This window comes from Solenopsis invicta, chromosome 6, assembly GCF_016802725.1.
Source record: "Solenopsis invicta isolate M01_SB chromosome 6, UNIL_Sinv_3.0, whole genome shotgun sequence".
NCBI classification, from domain to species: domain Eukaryota; kingdom Metazoa; phylum Arthropoda; class Insecta; order Hymenoptera; family Formicidae; genus Solenopsis; species Solenopsis invicta.
The window spans coordinates 700,011-718,359 of record NC_052669.1 but is presented as its reverse complement, the minus strand read 5'-3'; the positions used below and the strand labels follow the sequence as shown (position 1 = coordinate 718,359).

General features: G+C 31.2%; 1 protein-coding gene across 4 annotated transcripts in view; it reads right to left on the bottom strand.

The window, feature by feature from the left end:
- Positions 1–1,312: 1,312 nt before the first annotated feature.
- Positions 1,313–18,349, bottom strand: part of LOC105205193 (myosin-IIIb) — a 32,400-nt gene continuing 15,363 nt past the window's right edge. The window contains exons 2-17 of one of the 4 annotated variants that reach the window (XM_026130664.2): positions 13,287–13,621; positions 12,247–12,528; positions 10,708–11,292; positions 9,791–10,182; positions 8,509–8,837; positions 7,846–8,352; positions 7,341–7,624; positions 6,025–6,299; positions 5,571–5,938; positions 5,366–5,482; positions 5,033–5,289; positions 4,681–4,892; positions 4,483–4,560; positions 3,936–4,103; positions 3,637–3,658; positions 3,324–3,464 (exon numbers count right to left, since the gene is read on the bottom strand). In XM_026130664.2, the coding sequence (XP_025986449.1) occupies positions 3,453–3,464; positions 3,637–3,658; positions 3,936–4,103; positions 4,483–4,560; positions 4,681–4,892; positions 5,033–5,289; positions 5,366–5,482; positions 5,571–5,938; positions 6,025–6,299; positions 7,341–7,624; positions 7,846–8,352; positions 8,509–8,837; positions 9,791–10,182; positions 10,708–11,292; positions 12,247–12,528; positions 13,287–13,619 (4,221 nt within the window). In that variant the 5' untranslated portion in view covers positions 13,620–13,621 and the 3' untranslated portion in view covers positions 3,324–3,452. Of the gene's footprint in view, positions 3,465–3,636; positions 3,659–3,935; positions 4,116–4,482; positions 4,561–4,680; positions 4,893–5,032; positions 5,290–5,365; positions 5,483–5,570; positions 5,939–6,024; positions 6,300–7,340; positions 7,625–7,845; positions 8,353–8,508; positions 8,838–9,790; positions 10,183–10,707; positions 11,293–12,246; positions 12,529–13,286; positions 13,622–18,349 lie in introns of all 4 variants that reach the window. The other 3 variants (XM_026130662.2, XM_039451152.1, XM_039451153.1) reach the window with 3 other exon arrangements.

Sequence of the window (18,349 nt, the reverse complement as noted above, 5' to 3'; positions counted from 1 at the left end):
GTGTGTGTGACTTGAAGCAGCGACAAGCAGAAGAGGCGACGCGGGCGGCGGCGATCGTACATCGGCTGCATCGGCATTGGTGAGTAAATTTATTCTTGTTGCTCGCGCGTGTAACTGAAGATTAAAATGACTGAAAACAAGAAACTGTAGGAAACTTTGAGTAAAAACATCAGTGAGAGTTTTTTTACTCTGATCTTAAAAAGATTTTTAATCAGACGAGTAAAATTTAAATACTACATTTAAAAAGTATAATCTTTGTAATAAACACGACCGATTTATCTCATTCTAATTTTCCACAAAAAATTTGCAAAATTATTAGATTGCTGCAAGTGAAGTGGTCGTTTTTCCAATTAAAATTTGAGATAAATTTAAAACTTATTTTTTGTTTATTAAAATAGTCTTCATCTACTTTAATGCACTTCTGCCAACGTAATACAAGTACATCAATACCGTTCTTTAAAACGTCATCAATGACGAAGGATGCATGCCCACGAGATAAATTGTTGAGCTTTATATCTTCAAACCAAAAGTTAATTTGAAACCACTCGACGTCTCGTCGACCTTTCACTGGCAGTTAAAAAAGAAAAAGAAATAATGATCGTGGATTGAATGGAATAAGATTCGATTGAGATGTATATTTGTTATGAGAGATAATTTTCCAAAAAAGTTTATAAACTGTGTGTCTTCTTTTTTTGGATAAAGGAATAGGATTCATTAAAAAACTGTAATTATTTACTTTGGATGTTTAAATGATTTATTAATTAATCATATAAATATTTAATAAACTTAATTTATTTAAATCTACATTAAAGAGATAATGATTTATGATATGTAAAGCTACATGTGACTAGTTCTAGGCGTGTACTAATTCATTCACATTTTCATAACAAAGTTATTAAATTATACTATAAAGTTAAATTTATTGAAGTTGAACATAACATAATTCGTAGAATATGGTTCTCATAATTATATTTTATAAAGATATACATAAATTCATCATTATAATTTTGCAGGAAAATATTTAATTTTTTAAAATTATATTATCACACAAATTTAGTTATTAGGAAACATGTTATCTTTTTATCTTTATATGAATATTAAAAATATTCACAATTAGCAATAATCATAAAGAGAATTTCTCACATTTCAAAATTGTACAATTTTGTATAGCACACGATATTGTACTTTTGCGAGAAGGAAGAATATAAATGCGGAATTCCATTTGAAAGAATCGTATAGAACTTTGATAGAATATTGCGTGCTATGACCACACTGCGGTATGTGAAGTATTATGGTAAAAAATGTCTTTAAGTTTAAGATACACATTTTAAATATTTTATTTCTTCTTCACGTTTTAAATAAAAAAATGTTTGTAAATTTACTTAGCAAATTATTATTGAGCATTAACAATAAGATCTGCTTTTGACCAGGATGACTATTTCAATTTGTAATATTTTAATGTTAGTCCTAGAACACTAGACTGAGGTACGAACGTAAGAATTTCAAATTGCGATATTGAGGTAGTAGACGATATTTTTGGTTCGAGACTCCATCCATAAAATTCACTTTTGCTTTTGCTGGGATTCAGATGAAGAAATTACGTTATGATTAAGGAGAGGTGTGATTGTAAATACTGACCATTTACGCTAATGTTAATGAGCGTTTCTGAGGTTTGATTCTCACGGAATACTTTTGAGCAGGTTCTAATAAAGAAATTGAATGTAGAGACTATTCGGAGGATTAGTTTAGTGAGGTAGAGGCGAGGGTTTCTCTCTCTCTCTCTCTCTTCAACAGCACCAAGATGCTGATTGGGAAGGCAGCCGGGTGAGTTTAACAACAGGTTCAAGTTGTTCTCGTTGGATCCTTGATGTCCCGATTCGAAGGATAGCCTTGAGGGTTATTCTATGTGTCTGTTACATTTGTGATTGTATGAACCGGTCAATATTTTATGTCGTACATTCGTGTATAAACCCGGATGTGACTTGTGACGTGTGTCTGTCAACACTCCAGGACCGCTTCCCCAGGGTGATGTAGAAAAAAGGGTGGTTTTTTAATTAACTTTCGGTTGAGAAAATTGAATTTAATTATTGAAACCTTCTAACACATATATAAAGCATTTTACAAGATGACATTTTTGTACCACAGTTTAGCGTAAGAAAGAAAAAAAAAAGATACTTGCGTTCTAGGATTAAACATTATTTAAAACTGAAACATTTTTAAATATTTAAAAAACAAAGAAGACAGAATATAGTTTAATAAAATTAATCACTTCTTTTCTGAGTGTAATACTTTCGTTGGAAATTATTTGCATTTTACACATTAATGCGCACGCTATGACAGATACTGCATCGAATTATATTGTATCATATAATTTAGTGTGATACGTCAAAATATGATTATCCGCTTTATATTCTGCGCTTGATATATTGCACTTGCTAATTATTCTATAATAGCATTTAAGTTTTTTATTATAGATTATTTTTTTTTTGTATAAATGGCAATAACGATAGAACTTCAACTTATGTATGTAAATATTAACAGTACAGTATCAACATCTTACTAAAAATTTTCAGTATTTTACAATAATTAACTGTGACTTTTGTATCAGATACTCATAAATAAAAATAAAGTTGTGTTCCGTAAAATTAAATCTCTCTTGGAAACGGATATTTCTATCTAATAATACATACATACAATAAGTGATGCAGTAACATTACTTTTTTGCGTTCGTCAATTTATTTTGGGTCGGTGCCAATGGCGCTCTTCTTTTAACATGCTTCTCTGGAATCTTCTCTTTCGGTAGTGGCACTCCGTTGGAAACTATTCCTCCTTTCCTTTTCCTTAAAGATTCCGTCGGAAGATATTCGGTTGGCCTTAGGAGTTGTCTAAAGTTGTAAGGACCATTAATGTCTTCCGTGTCGTATTCGGTTTTGACTCTTTCTTGCGGCTTTTCAATCACCGTCGGCCTTAGAAGTTGTCTGAGATTGGTCGCCATATTTTGAAGCTGTTCCTGATCCGATACGTTTTCATTTGCTAATCGGTTGATGCCATTCTTATGGTCCACGTTACTCTGATGATTTTTTATCGGATGGCCGTTCTGTTTATGATTCGATCGGTCTGATGTTTTTTCTGATTTGTTATTTACCAAATCGTTATTTAAATCTAATTGTTCAGTATTCTTTACTTGGTTTCTTGCAAAACCATTATTTATTTTAGAGAGAGTCTTATGGTTATTAATTGATGTTCCATTGATCGATGCGTGACAATCTTTGACGTAATTATGATGATCGTTAACCAAATTCTGTTCGTTAAAGATATTTTGCCGTTCGTTTATGGCGTTATATTGATCGTCGATCGTGTGTCGTAGGCTAGACGGATCATGAATATGAGGAGAACCGGTTACATGTTGTCCGTTTGTGGATTGTGATTGCAAGTTCTTGTTACGTAGGTCATTAACCCTTGTACTGAAAAAAATTAAGTTTTTGATTTGTTCTTTGAGGAAATGTTTAAAAAAGTCGACACATCTATCAAACTGTAGTTTTTGTTTCATGAATTGAGACTAAATGACTTGTGAATTACAAAACCATTACGAGTTATATATCCTAAAGTGGTAGTAGAATAAATTTATATTGTTACCTGAAAATTTGCCATAATGCCTCTGATAGCATATTAGAAGATAAATGCAAGGTATTAAAATGTTTTACAACTTTTTACAAAATTTACAAGTAATTATGTTAAATGGTCCAAATTTAACAAACATTACTTTTGAATAATTGAATAAATTTTAAATAATTGAGTGACTAGAAAAATTAATCACTAAATAATAAGTTTTAATTATCAGACCGAATAGATTTAATTCAATCATTCATCATAGAAATATATAAAATATTATGCGTTTATTATGTATACGTTTATTCGTATGAGACAATTCTTACCTGACACTTTTCATGGAGGTCATGTTTTCGCATACATCGGACGGATGGGGTCTCAGGGCTTTGTGCCAAATGTTTGATAGATGTTGCTCCGGTGCTATTACGAAATTGCTTTGAGTGATGCGATCGCTCCTTTCGGCACTCATCTCCAAAATATGGCCTCTCTGATTTCTACAGGATAATCTTGTTTTATAAGAATATAAATAAGATTCAACATAGTAGATCAACAATTACTACATTCGATTATGAGAATATCTTAAAATATGGAAATGTGAAAAAAATGTTGGGATTAAAATAGAAGGTCAAAAAAACTAAAATTTTTGTTCAATTTACAAGATTAACTTAGTTTAGTTAATTTTTACTGAGGATTTAAAAAAGCCTTTGATATTTTTTCTAAGTATAATAATAATTCTCTCTTTCACACACATACGCACACAATCTAGGCATGCATTTCGAAATTCTCTTGTTTTTTATAGTACATAAATAGCGATTAGGAAATACACATATGTAATTAGCATCAAAACAAATTAATATAGTTAACCGAATCTACCTCAACGAATGAAAGTTATTCTCTAGCCATATCAACGGCGAGTCCCAGTCAACTTCATCGTCTTCAAATTCCGAACCACTTGTGATGTGAGTGTCAAAAGTATTAAAAAAGTGAGCATGTAAATTTCTGATTTGTTTGCGATACTAAATAAAAGTACAACGCAAATTGATTTTAGTAAGTATGTGTACAAATATTTACCTGCTCATCTTCTCTTTTAAATCCCGATAATACTTGACACTATCTTCCTCACTGAGCTGCGTTCCGTTATGATACTGCAATATTAAATCCTGTACCATGTTAAATCCTTCAGGACGAATGTAATCTAGTGGCGGTTCTTCAATATCAACCAATCTGATACCAGGTTTGTTGCGACGAAGATTTTTGTGTACCTCTTGATTCTTTACATGTACCTATCAATAGAAAGATGGCAAATAACTAACAATATAATCAAATTAACAAGACATACATTGAGATATCAAGGTCGCTTCTCTCTTTATATAGGGCTATATGCCTTAAGGATTAATATCAGAAGTATATTATTTTTAATTACATTTTGAGAAAATTGGATTAGATCTGCTTGTCGTAGCTTAGGATGTATGGAATCTTTTACGGTTGGTTTCTTTCTGATTAGTTTTTCTTCCTTCTTGTACCATCTTTGAACGATAAGAGCTGCGTCCTCGTGCTTTAATCCTTCGCGCAACAGCGCTTTATGACCGTCATATATGTTATCGAAATTGTTCAAAATCCTTTTAAAACGTTCCTCCAAATCGTATCCAAATCGTTTACGAATAGTATAACCTCGGAAGTCTATAAAAATTTAATTACAAGTATGTTTAAAATTCTCGATTATTGAAAGGAGGCAGATTACAATTTTTATACATACGGCTTTGTATAACAATTGCGGCGTTGTTCTTTTCTACATTTTTACGCATTTGTTGCTCGCGATTATTTATATCTGTATTTATATCTGTATTTTCTTGCGTTCTACGTTTTACCTCATCTACAAGAACATTAAAATAAATAGGAATGTTATAGTGATAATAGAGTCACTTAGAAAATTTATTATTAAAATTGAGAATAAAACTTACTCAGCATAAAATTGAGCGTTTCACTTTCCTCTTTCGCATGTTTTTGAGCCAACATTTCTTCTGTATGTTTTCGGGATAACCATCCACGAATATGACGCTGTAGCGTGACCACTGATACGGCATATTGCCATTTCTGCTTTTTAAATTTCATTTTTGCAAGCCATCGTCGAACACATGCTTGGACCATAATTATCTTTTTCAATTGTTCTTCATATAGCTTTGAGAGGAACTCGACGTGATAGTACTTTAGAAAAACTTTTGTTTTGCCTAATGCCCATCCATCCATTTTTAATCGTAATAGAAGCACCCGACAATTGTCCCGATTAGCAATTACTCGTTCTTCATAGCCGAAAGCAAGGAAGCAATACCTGCACAGTTTATAAATTCAATTGATACAAGTTATATAAAGATATTTTGCATTTTTTCGCCTAATTGTAACTAGTTTCAGAAATACCTTTTAAGGAATTCGTTGAACGGTATCCTATGAGAAAATCCGTTTTGTCTTATACGTATCGTCTCGAGGACACCAGTATACCTCAACTGCTTTACAACTTTGTCTTTGTCGAAGAAATGTGGACTTTTCGAATCATTTGGTTTTATACATCGAACAAACTGTGGTGAACCGGACACCATTTTTTGTAATAGATCCATTAAAGAATACCGGAAGTATGTCGCTACTGTCTGCTGTGCTCTCGATTGTGATGCTAAACCTCGACTAGAATAACGTTCCTGCAAAACGTTAATATGCCATTAATATTTTATACAAAAGTGGGACAAATATATGGAGTATAAATTTAATAGAGGAAAATTATTAATATTGACATAGATCTTAATTCTAAAGCGACACCCGTTTTTTTCTTTGAAACTAAACATTGCATTTTATTATTATATTGATAAAAACATGATCTGCTTAATTAAAGAAATCAGAAGCCAGAATTTATCTATTCGTTTTACATAAAATTAAAAAACATTTTTAAAAAATAAAAATAAAATTTACATAATTTTCTTTCGCAAATTGTATAGTTTAAACAATAGTGATTATATTATTAATAATAAGAACAGATATTAGATCATTTTACATATTTGCAGCATCCTAAAACTATTTTTTAATTATATTTTTCTCTTATCTTTTTCATAATGTGTTTTATTAAAACAAAATCACTGCAGCGTAAACTACTGGCACACTACTGTTAGAATAAAATATGTATAAGATTTCCAGATAGCCCGTATGTCCAAAAGACGTCTTTTAGATATGCGTGCTATCTGGGTTGTAAAAGATATATAAAATAAAAGACACAAAGCATTAGAAGATCCATCTATTAGAAATCTAATCTAATCTTTATACATATATTATCGTGCTACATGTTGCATCTTGCGGAACACAAGGTATTTGTATAAATCAACGAAGCGTTTTATATCAAAGTGGAAGGAATCCTCGTATACGTTAACTTGCTTTTTTTTTTTTTTTTGTATAAATTATTCATTAAAGGAAAAGAAAAGGGAAATATAGCCCTGTTGTCTACTATTTTGGTTTTGGAGCTCATTTTCTCTCTTACTTTTGCTTCTGCTTTTTACTTTTGCTTATTTTAACGAAACAATTGTTGCAAAATTTGAAATAATGCAAGAACTGTCGTATTATTTAATAGAAAATATTTTCTACTTTGTATTTACCAAAGTATTTTTAATCCTTGCTTAAAAATACAATCCAAAAATAAAGTGATGCCGATCGACGGCATCTTCCTCTACGAATATATACACACACGCACACACCTTTGTGTTCTGGTTCGACTGTGATTTTCTCGAGTCGTTTTCCTGCAGTACCGAGTATAAGTTACCGGTTTTCGTGATCGGGCATTGGAACAGGAAACGAACCATGTCGTATTGCGACTGTCGTACTAGTTGAATGACTTCGGGCGGCAGGAAGTTTCTGTTCTTCTCGAGGAATCCTTCGGCTTGATAGACCACACGACCGGCGAAATGATGTATTGCGAAACAGACCGCGTCCGATTTGGGACGTACGTAGAACTTTGATTTAATATTGTTGTGGAATTTTTCTGCCAGACAAATTGTTAAGTAATTAAAAATATATAAATTGTACGACTATTTATCCGCTGTTTAAAATCGGCGTGAGTTTAAGTGAAGAATATATAATGATTAGTTTAATTATCATAATCAAATGAAAAAGTTGATTAAAAGTTAAAATTAAAGTTTTTTCTTTAATGTATACATGCTAAAAGAAAGCAGCGCAATAAGAATAACTATTTAGAATACTCACCGATCAGAGATCGATTGGTCGCTCTGGGAAATCGACTCTCCTCATCGAGAAGCGCCAGAAGTCCCATGGGCTTGCTTAGTAACATATCGAGAACCGGCCTGTTGTCGGAAAATTCGACGAGATCAACGGGTATTCCTTCGGCCATGTATTCCTGTTGCTCCCAGGTAAAGATGTGCTGGTTGAAGTAGTACTGTATCTGCTCGTTAGCTATGTTGATGCAGAGTTGCTCGAACGAATTCCTGGGAAAGTTCTCGAAGCCGAAGATGTCGAGCAGCCCGATTGCTAGCGGCTCGTAATTCGGCGAACGGCTAAAACACAGCAAACAATTGATCTGGTTGACCATCCAATCGAAGAGCCGGCCATAGAGACCCTTGGCCATTGCATCGCGAGCCGCGCGAGCCTCGGCTACCGTATTGTTCCGTGTAATTGTCTCGCCTCTGGTCATCACCGAGTTTGATGTCAGAGCCTCTAAGAGATCGTTCTGTTCGATGCCGAGTAGTTTCGAAACTGAAACACAAAGTGTTTCTGTAACGGCATCTAATCGACTGTGATATTTTTGTCGATGCTTATTTATGCACAAGTGGGAGTTTTATTGGCTCGATTCTAATAATATTCGTCCTAATTATTACACTATTATAACAAATATAAAGAGAAAAATTTTACCTCTATGTAATGGAACAGTCTCGATGACTCTACTTTTATTGTCAGTATTGTCTTGCGTTGCCACTTCGGCGAATTCAATGTCACCTAGATGGAGGATAGCGGCCAAAACCCGATACACCGTGTCTACCTCGCTATCCTGAAATCCGAGTACCTTGAAACCCATTTTGAGCTGCTGGAACTTGTCAATGTGCGTCTGCGACGTGTGACTATAATGTGTGAGATATCGGTGATATCTTCGAAGCGTAGGGACGAGGTAATATTCCGAGAGACGGTCGTCCGCCTCCAGGCCATCGTACATATAATAGAAAATGTGAAAGTTTCGTTCACCCCTAATGGAAAAGTAGCAGAATTTATTGTCTTTAATTTGTTAATTAATTAAATTATATACAGGTTGATTTACGTGAGAATCGCTAATAACAATAATAATTTAAGAATTTTATATTTTACGGAAAGAATGTTTTAAACACAAGTTATATTTACGGTTTGAAAATGACATATAATGGTAAAATCAAAATTTTAAAATCAGTTTTTCAAGATTACACAAAAGTTGTATGTTTTTTTTAAAATAAAATTATGTTTTTTTACGTAATATAATTTTTCTAATTATTCTGCATATAAAAATGTTAAGATAAATTTATTGAAAAATCAATAATTTACGAGTTTTCAAATTTTATTCTGATATATTAAGATATAAAATCTCATCAATTATTGATTTTTTTGATAATTGTGCCTCAGTATTTTTATGCAGAAAATAATGTGCTGAATCAATTGATTAAAAAAACACATAATTATGCTTTAAAAAAATGTAATTACGTATTGTAAATTACGTGATTTTTTTGAAAAGCAGCTATGGCTTTTTTTTTACATCAATTGATTTGCGATTTTCACGTTACCATCTTCTCTACAGGGTGTCTCAGACCATCCGTAAGGATGCTTGACAACGCATATTAATCAACCGTTTAAAAAAAATGCTCATTTATATGCGAGCATGCTTAAAGTACCAAAAATTTTGTTTAACATTTTTACCAAGTTTCTATTTAGTCTTTTACTAATAATATATGATATTTTCTTATATTTCTCGAAAACACACCGTGATATAAACATGATATATAAAGAAAAAAATGATATATAAAATAAACATGATATAAAAAAAAATGATATATGATTAAGCAAAAGTTACTTGTTTTTAAAGACCTAGAGTATTATAATCGAGAAAAAAGAGCGGTACGAATAGTCTGATAAACTTTGTACAAGTATACATATATAATTTTTAAGAACATACTCGGCCTGAGCAATAACTCGTGATTGCTCCAACAGATATACGGAGATTCGTGCACCAGTTACTTTTCCCCCTTTTGTCATCGTTAGATCAAGATATTTTCCGAATCTAGAAGAGTTTGCGTTGATGCCGGTCGTGGCGTTTCCGAAAGCCTCCATTATAGGATTTATTTGAAGTATTCTCTCCTCGAGGTTGCGATTCGGCGCTTTACTGAGATAGACGAGTTGTTTCAGTAGTAAATTTGCGCTTTCCGTCTTACCGGCACCCGATTCGCCGCTGATGACTATCGCTTGGTTTTGACGTTGATGAAGTAGAGCTTGATACGCGGCATCGGCGACCGCGAATATGTGCGGGGGATTATCCGATCTCGCTTGACCCTTGTACCGTTTTTGTTCCTAAAAAATAAACCATCATAATTAATAGTTATAATTATTTATAACTTTTTAACTATTTATTGTATTAATTAGCCATATTGTACAAACTATTTTAAAAATGTTATTAAAATGTTTCTGTGTCCGCTAAATCTTGTGAAAACAAAATTATTTAAAATATTCTGGAAATTGTTGACAGAAACCTTGTCAAAGTACTGTTAAAATTTTTTACAAATATTTTTCATATTATTTGGGTTATATAAAAAAATATTTTTGAAAATATTTTTAACAGATTTTTAAAATGTTTTTATAAATGTTAGCATTTTTAGTTTTTAAAACCTATTCAAAATATTGTTAAAATATTTCTTATCATATTTTTTGGAAATATTTTATAATATTATGTGCTGCATGGGTATTTATTAATAAAATAAAGGTAATTCATGCATATTGTGTGACTCGCTGTCTGTGATTTACTAATATAGGTATAAAAACCATACGAATAGAATAATTTTTATCTAATCTAATCTAATATATAAATAAAATACTTACGACACCGGTATATAAACCCAAATTAGTGAAAGGATTAACGGCAACCAATATATCCCCGATATACGTGTATATCTGTGCTTGCTCATATCGGTGCTGTAATTGATCGACAATAGCCTCTTCCGATAGCATGTCAAGAGCCGCCAAATCATCCATGTACATTTTCTCTGGTCTCGTCTTGCGGTCCGTCTTCAATTTACCATGTTTCGTAGTTACTTCCGGTTGTCGGTGAACACGACCCTCCGCTCTCTGTCTACGAATTTCCTCTCTCAGTTGCTTTCTGATTTTTTCTACGACTGGTTCCACCTTCGTCAATAATGGATGCTCTCTTAGTTCGCCGGCGAACGGCCTGTGCTCCAAATCCTTCACCAGGCATTCGGCTATGAAATCCGTCAGTTCCGACGAATATAAATCCGAATTCTTCAAGGAAGGAGGAGGATTTCTCGGAATTTGAAAGAGTGCTCGCATAGGATGCAATTCCGACAATGGCGGATCGCCCTCGGCTAACTCGATAGCTGTAATGCCGATCGACCAGACATCGCAGCGCGAATCGTATGAGGAGTCTAATTGCTGCTCGCAGGCTATCACCTGTTTTGCCACACGATCGATACGAGTTGTATTTCAACCAAACGTTCGAATATTTCGAAACTATATGAAATACCATAGAGTTTTATGAATTGTTTTGCTTTCCTCCAATGATTCGGTGAATGTAGAAAGAGCACGAGTTACAATTTAAAAATTTTTTAGCAAATTTTTTAACAAAATCAATTTAATTACAATAAAAAAACTAACAAAACTACCTTTAGAAATGACATTTATTAATACTTTTGAAATATTCCTGATTCTTTAAATGCCCGTGTATTGAATAAAAAGTTCAAGTTAAATAAAAAAATTTTTGTACTCAATGTTGGTAAAAATATCAAAATATAAATTTTATATAAAAAATAAAATATAATATATCAATATCAAACTTATGATAAATTACAATAATATATCTGATGTATAAGGATTCACCACGAATAAAAAAAAGTTCTTACTCAACCTGTTGTTGAATAAAATTCCAAACACAAAAACTTGGAAATTATTGTGCAAAAGTAAATATCACCAAGAAGACCAAAAACAAATAAAACATAGAAATTGTTGTAAAACATAGAAAGGCATTATCATTTTGCTTGAAAACTGTGTTCAATATGAAAGAGTTCAATATCAAAAGTTCAATATGAAAATAGAAGGGCAATGTTAAGCAAAACAAATGAAGAAAATGGATGAGAAGAGAGAAGACTTAGTTTGGATTAATGAGCTTTCTATATTCATTGCTTATTTTTAACGCTTACTTTAGATCCTTAAAAGTCTGATGAAATAAGTGCTGTATACACATCTACATATTTCAAATTTAATGAACAGAACGTGCTCTTTCTGTATTAACCAATTCAATTGATCCAAAGCAAATAAATTACTCGATTTTTCATATAATTTCTATTACTTTTATTTATTATAAAGCGTTTTCTTTTAAAAGCAAAAAAATTTCTCGGATAAACTCACCTCCGGTGCCATCCAGTATGGCGTTCCGACAGATGTATTTCTCCTGGCGAGAGTCGCGGCCAGATGCGAGGATACGCCGAAATCGACCAATTTGACGCGCGCTTCTTCCGTGAGGAGGATATTGTGACCTTTCACGTCGCGATGCATACAATGATTACTGTGCAAAAAGATCAGAGCTTCGACGGTCTCCTTCAAGATGTAAGCTATTTGATCATCCGTTAGACGACTGCCGCGTTTTTTAAGACCTTGCACGAGATCGGTCACGGAACCCCCAGTGCACAACTGGAACCGGAGCAATTCATTTTTTACATACCCCGACTCCGTTCATTACTTGGAAGATCGACAAATTAATAATACATATGGCAATTTTGCAAAGAAGTAACTAAATACTGCAAAAATTTCAAACTATTAACAAATATGATGTTTTCTTTAATTTACTTGCTTCTTCTTACAGAAGATATTTGTAGAATCCACACGGAAAAAAAAGATTTGTTAAAATAATTTCATTGATTTAATGAATTTATAGCCGTAATATACGGCTAGTTAAAGTAATAAATTATAGATAAATAAAGTTAGATTGTAATTAATAATAGCACAGCAAATTTGTTAATGCAACAAGACAATTTTTTGCAAAAATCTAGAATATATTGAATTAAGTTTCAACCAAACACGTTAGCTAAGATAGCATTTACTTTTGATGTTCTAATGAAGAAAACTTGTTACATTAGCAATTTTTATTGTAGCAAAAAATTAGTTGTTTCAACAATTTATTCATTACTTTCAGATAATTTTTTTATCGAATTATCAAATCTTTTTAGCAATAGATGTTAAACTCACCCAACAAGCTATTGTTTTGTTGAATCATATAATTTATTTTTTCCGTGGCAATAGAATAAATAAGCTTTTATAAAACATCTTTTTATGAACAATTAATTATACAAGTAATTTTTGCAATTTTACTACTGCAATTTAACTTCTTTTATTGGAATATTTGCTACATTTTTATTTTCTTTTCCATAAATTTGTTTAATTGACGATACCTCCATCACGAACCATAATTGATCTTCTTCTTGACCAGGCTTCGCTCGTTTCAGAAATAAACCATGAAAGAGAGGAATATTTGGATGTTGACTTAAATCTCTCAGCACCAAATATTCTTCTTCAATTTCTTCGATGTTGTCAGCGACATTTTCAAGTATTTTGATGGCTACCTTGTTACCGGTTTCTTTATCGTAAGCGGCGTATACTTCACCATATGTCCCCTCTCCGATCAATTCATCCAATCGAAAGCGCTCGCCTGGATCCGGTATTACATCAAAATTAACATGTTGACTGAGACCATGGTACGCCATGTTAGTCCCACCTCCGGTCATTTCTACACATGATAAATAAATGCGTCGTTGTTAGAACAATCCTATCATATCAGATATCTGAGCCGAATAAAAGCATTAACCCTCCATTGCTCTCGTATGAGGTGAAAGCCCACACATTCGATAATTTATCTTTTGAATCAGCAAGATTAATTTTGAGTATTATTCTCAATGATATCTCCAAAATCTTGTAATGGATATTAGGATTGTACTGATAGTAATCTAAATATCACAAAACACTTGAAATATTTAATATTATTTAAAAAAATTAATTATATTTTTTAAATCAATGGCTCCTATCGGTAAATTAAAAATTATTCATAATTATAAATGGAACTTTATATGGATATGTATTATATTTTTTGTTTATTAGAGCCATTAGAAAGTGAAAAAATTGTTTAATAGAGATTTGGAGGGGACCTCTATTAATCCTGTTCTTTATTAGTCATTTGAATGCAATTTTGGCTTTTCAAAAGTTAACAGCATTGAAAATCATCTTCTGGTGTAAGTCTTACATATAAATAAATAATAAGGCCATATAAGTGAGCCTTATTTAGTAAGTGCATTGTTTCATGGACGGAGACTTCCTTATGGAGGATATGGAGTTTTTCACATTTATATCTCTTGTGATATGGAATTCCACATCCAGAGTGATTCAGGATATTAAAAAATATTTTTATTTTTGGTAAATTTTAAGAAATTTTAAGTGATTTGATGAATACCGTATTTGAATAAAGTGCTAACTTTGCACGCTACAACATATCATAAAAAAGATAAAATATTTATATTATACATATATTGAATCCTCCATCTGCCCCCCCCCTCCCCCCTTTCTGCTTATGATGAGCTATTCTACATCCAGAAAAGTTAAAAATCTTTATCTCTGCGTTGTTTCTTAAAAAAATATATTTATTCCAAAAAATTAATATGTGTGTGTGTGTGTGTGTGTGTGTGTGTGTGTGTGTGCGTGTTATTCTTTATAGTTAGTAAAATAATATTATATGTAATAATAAGTTCTATGAAATATATAATATATATTTAATCAACTTCATAGCGGATTTTTATAAAAACAACTCATTCACCAATTTATACACTCAAAAATTTTGCTACAAAGTTTTTGTTGTATTAAATTAAATAGATGCCGGTTCTAATTCCGCAGCCTCTATTTTCTATGAAAACACATCTTTTAAACGTACATTCTAGTAAAACATTGTTTCAAGTGTTAAAAATGCTTTATTTAATTAGTGCTGTTCGGTTTTAGATACCTTAAATTAATTATTCCGAAAAGTACGAAGATTATTGAATAAAATAATTGGTCCAACAAAATGTTTAAATCGCTTTTGCTTTCCTCGATTTTGCAACTCGTAATATTAAAATGTTGATTAATTCGTAATTCCAATTAATTGAGGCAGCAATATTTTGAATATCTTAATAACACTTTATTTTAAGTAATTACTTACGCGACATTTCCGTATACTTTTTTTTATTGCGCACTGGACACTTTTTGCTAAAAAAAATCGTTAAAGTGCATTAGAAAAAGTTTTATTGCAAACACTCTTCATAATAATAGCCTTTACCAAAATAATTCTATTGACCAATTATATTTTTTTACCAACTCTTCGTTCCTCGAAAGTTTGAAATCTCAAAAATCTCGATATCTCATTGGACTGAAGAAGTATCAATGAACGTTGTTAACTCTATCGACTGCGACACACTACTGGGAGTGTTCATTTTCCAACTGGATATCTATTAACTCCTTAATAGTATTAGTTTGAGTATTAAGTTTGTATTGGTTAGGAGAACTTTTGCTACGACTCGGATATAGACTTGCCAAGAAAGATGCGTCTCGGTTAATTTGAAGTTTCTTTCGTGACTGTACATCGAAAGACTGGTCGTGAGAATCATTAAATAGTGCATTCGTGCGGTACACAATACGAGGATCAATTCGTGCGAATGTATCTAGAGAAAGCTACAGTATTAAAATTGAATTCTATTTAGATATGTGCAAATGTTTTTCTTGTACATTTAAATGTACCTGATGTGCATTAAAATTCCTTGGCAAGATTTATTGTGATTTACTGTATTTTGTCAATTAGAAAGTAAATATTATTTTGGTATTTTCGATATGTGTGACGTGTGTCGTCACACGTAACAAATACTTGCTCAGAAAAGAAACATTTTATTTTTAAATTTATTTCTATTTCTATTTATTAAATGTTTACTTAAAAATGTTTTAATTTTAATTATATTTAAATTTAAAACATTAAAACGTTTAAAATTGAAACTTTTAATAGCTTTAAATGTTTTAGTATATATTAAATCTAAACATCGTTAAAAACTAAAACAGTTTTATTAAAAAGTGGAGACAAAAATGGAACATAATATCTTGAAACGAAATATTTTTGTTTTTTGAATGCGATATTCAATTGTTGCATTTCTATTATACGTGTTTTATTCTAATGATTCATTTTACTATTGACGAGTTCTACTTTTCCCGTAACAAGGACATGTATTTGAACAATATTGACTTCATATTGGAAGTTCTATCCAATTGAGCGAAGCCTCAAGTATGTAACAATGAGCTTAGCAGTGGCTTCAAATAACATTTCGTTGCAACATATTGAATGTGCGGTATAAATAGAATATATAATAATTTAAATTGTCGTAAATTACGTTTCCTCTCTTTTCCAATTTTTTATTTTCTTCACAAAAAAGATTATTTGATAATTTATAAGTCCTTGGATAATGTAATAAGTCTAAACTATTTAGATAAATCTAAACTATTCAGATACTCTCTCGATTACCGCAGGAACCGATTTTACTCGATGTTCGTTCGTGCATATCGGCGAAAGGATTTCTCTCGGAGTGCTTCGCAGTTCGCCTTACTAATTTCGATGCGTTTAATTTCACTGGGCATGCAGATTAAATTCGTAGCGTGACTGATAAAAATGTGAATCCTTAATTAAACATAAAACATCGGATATTAAACATCTTTACATTGCAATTTTAATCAGTAATGGTTAATGGTAATCACAATTCCAATAGATGATTAACGATTGCACTCAAGAAAGAAGTGTTCAATTTTAAGACATTAACATATTTTATTTCTGTTTTTTTGAATACTTAAAAATGTTTTAATTTTAAACCATATTTAGATTTAAAACATCAAAACGTTTAAAATTGAAACTTTTAGTAATTTCAAATGTTTTAGTGTTCTATCTAAGCGCCAAAGTCTAAATATCATTTAAGGCTAAAATCTTTTGAAGTATTTCATAAACGCAGACAGAAATAAAACATTTTCTTATCTTAAAATTAAACCTCTTTTTTTTAGTGTAATTAAATAATAACTGAAAATTATTTTGAACAATGAAAAATTGAGATGTATAAAATTGCATGTTTAAAGTATATTTGTATAATAATTAAGTATTGTTAATGTTCTAATAATGCAGCTTACACGGTTCTCTTATTAAAGGTCTTATCAAGCAAAATTATGCATGTTAAATATAACGTAGGTATATAATTATTCACTGCGTGAGTAAAATGATGAGAATCGTGTCAGAAGCATATTTATTAATTGTTTGCATGTGCGAAGGTCTGCGTGCATAATTATAATAATCGCGCTGGAACTTTATAAGATTACTGGTAAATACATATACCGTAACAATGATTTTTACACGCAGAAGTTGACGTGGAAAACCCTTCCAGATTTCTCGTACACAGCAACTGCATAAAGCTTTAGTCACACGTACTTGAAATTTTTGTTACACTTTAGTAATTTTCAGTAATTGAAAATTTCAATGGGTAAAAAAATTTATATCGGTCTATTAATTTTAATATATATGTAGTTTATAATGATATATCTTATATTCTATATATCTATATATAGAATATAAGATATATAATTATAAACTATAATATATATTAAAATTAATAAACCGATAAAAATGTTTTCTTATATATTTCTTATATTTCTTTATATATAATAAATCTTATATATCTAATATTATATATATTATATATCTTGGCATCTAAATAGTAAGATAATATGAACTAAATATGTTATATGCCATGCAAGTCACTGAGTATACATATACGTATCAAATGTATATCAAAAACTAATAGTTATGAAAAGTGGTTTTTGAGTGTTCATTTAATGCAATGAGAATACTGTGTATTACATATACACACTTAGTTGTTTGTTTAAACATACTTTGTTCGTATTATATGTTTATTTATATGTCAAGATAAATATTATAAGCAATAATATATCAAAATTAATAAACCGAATAATAATATCATTATAATCCTTTAAAATAATACTTAATCAAATCTTTAAAATAAAAAACTATATCACATACATCACATTTTATATAACATAATATCACATTTTCAGTAAAATTCTGAATAATGACACTTGTTTTTGCACACTGTATCATTCACTGCCACTTCTGGCCACTTCTCACCACTGAGAGATTGCAAAGGATGTCTTCCTGCCGATCGCCGAGTTGTACGCGGGAAAGAAACTGCACAGAGTACACTGCGCAACTTCATCCAGTCACGATATCTTAAACTTCTGTTACTATTTAGTAATTTTAAGAAACCATTTGTAATTCTGAGATAGAGTATCGGAATTTTAAGAGAAATTTAGTAAATTTGCATTAAATGTTACTTAATTTCGTTTTCAGCATCCTAATTTCGGAAAATTAAGTTACTTTAGTAACTTAAATTTGATG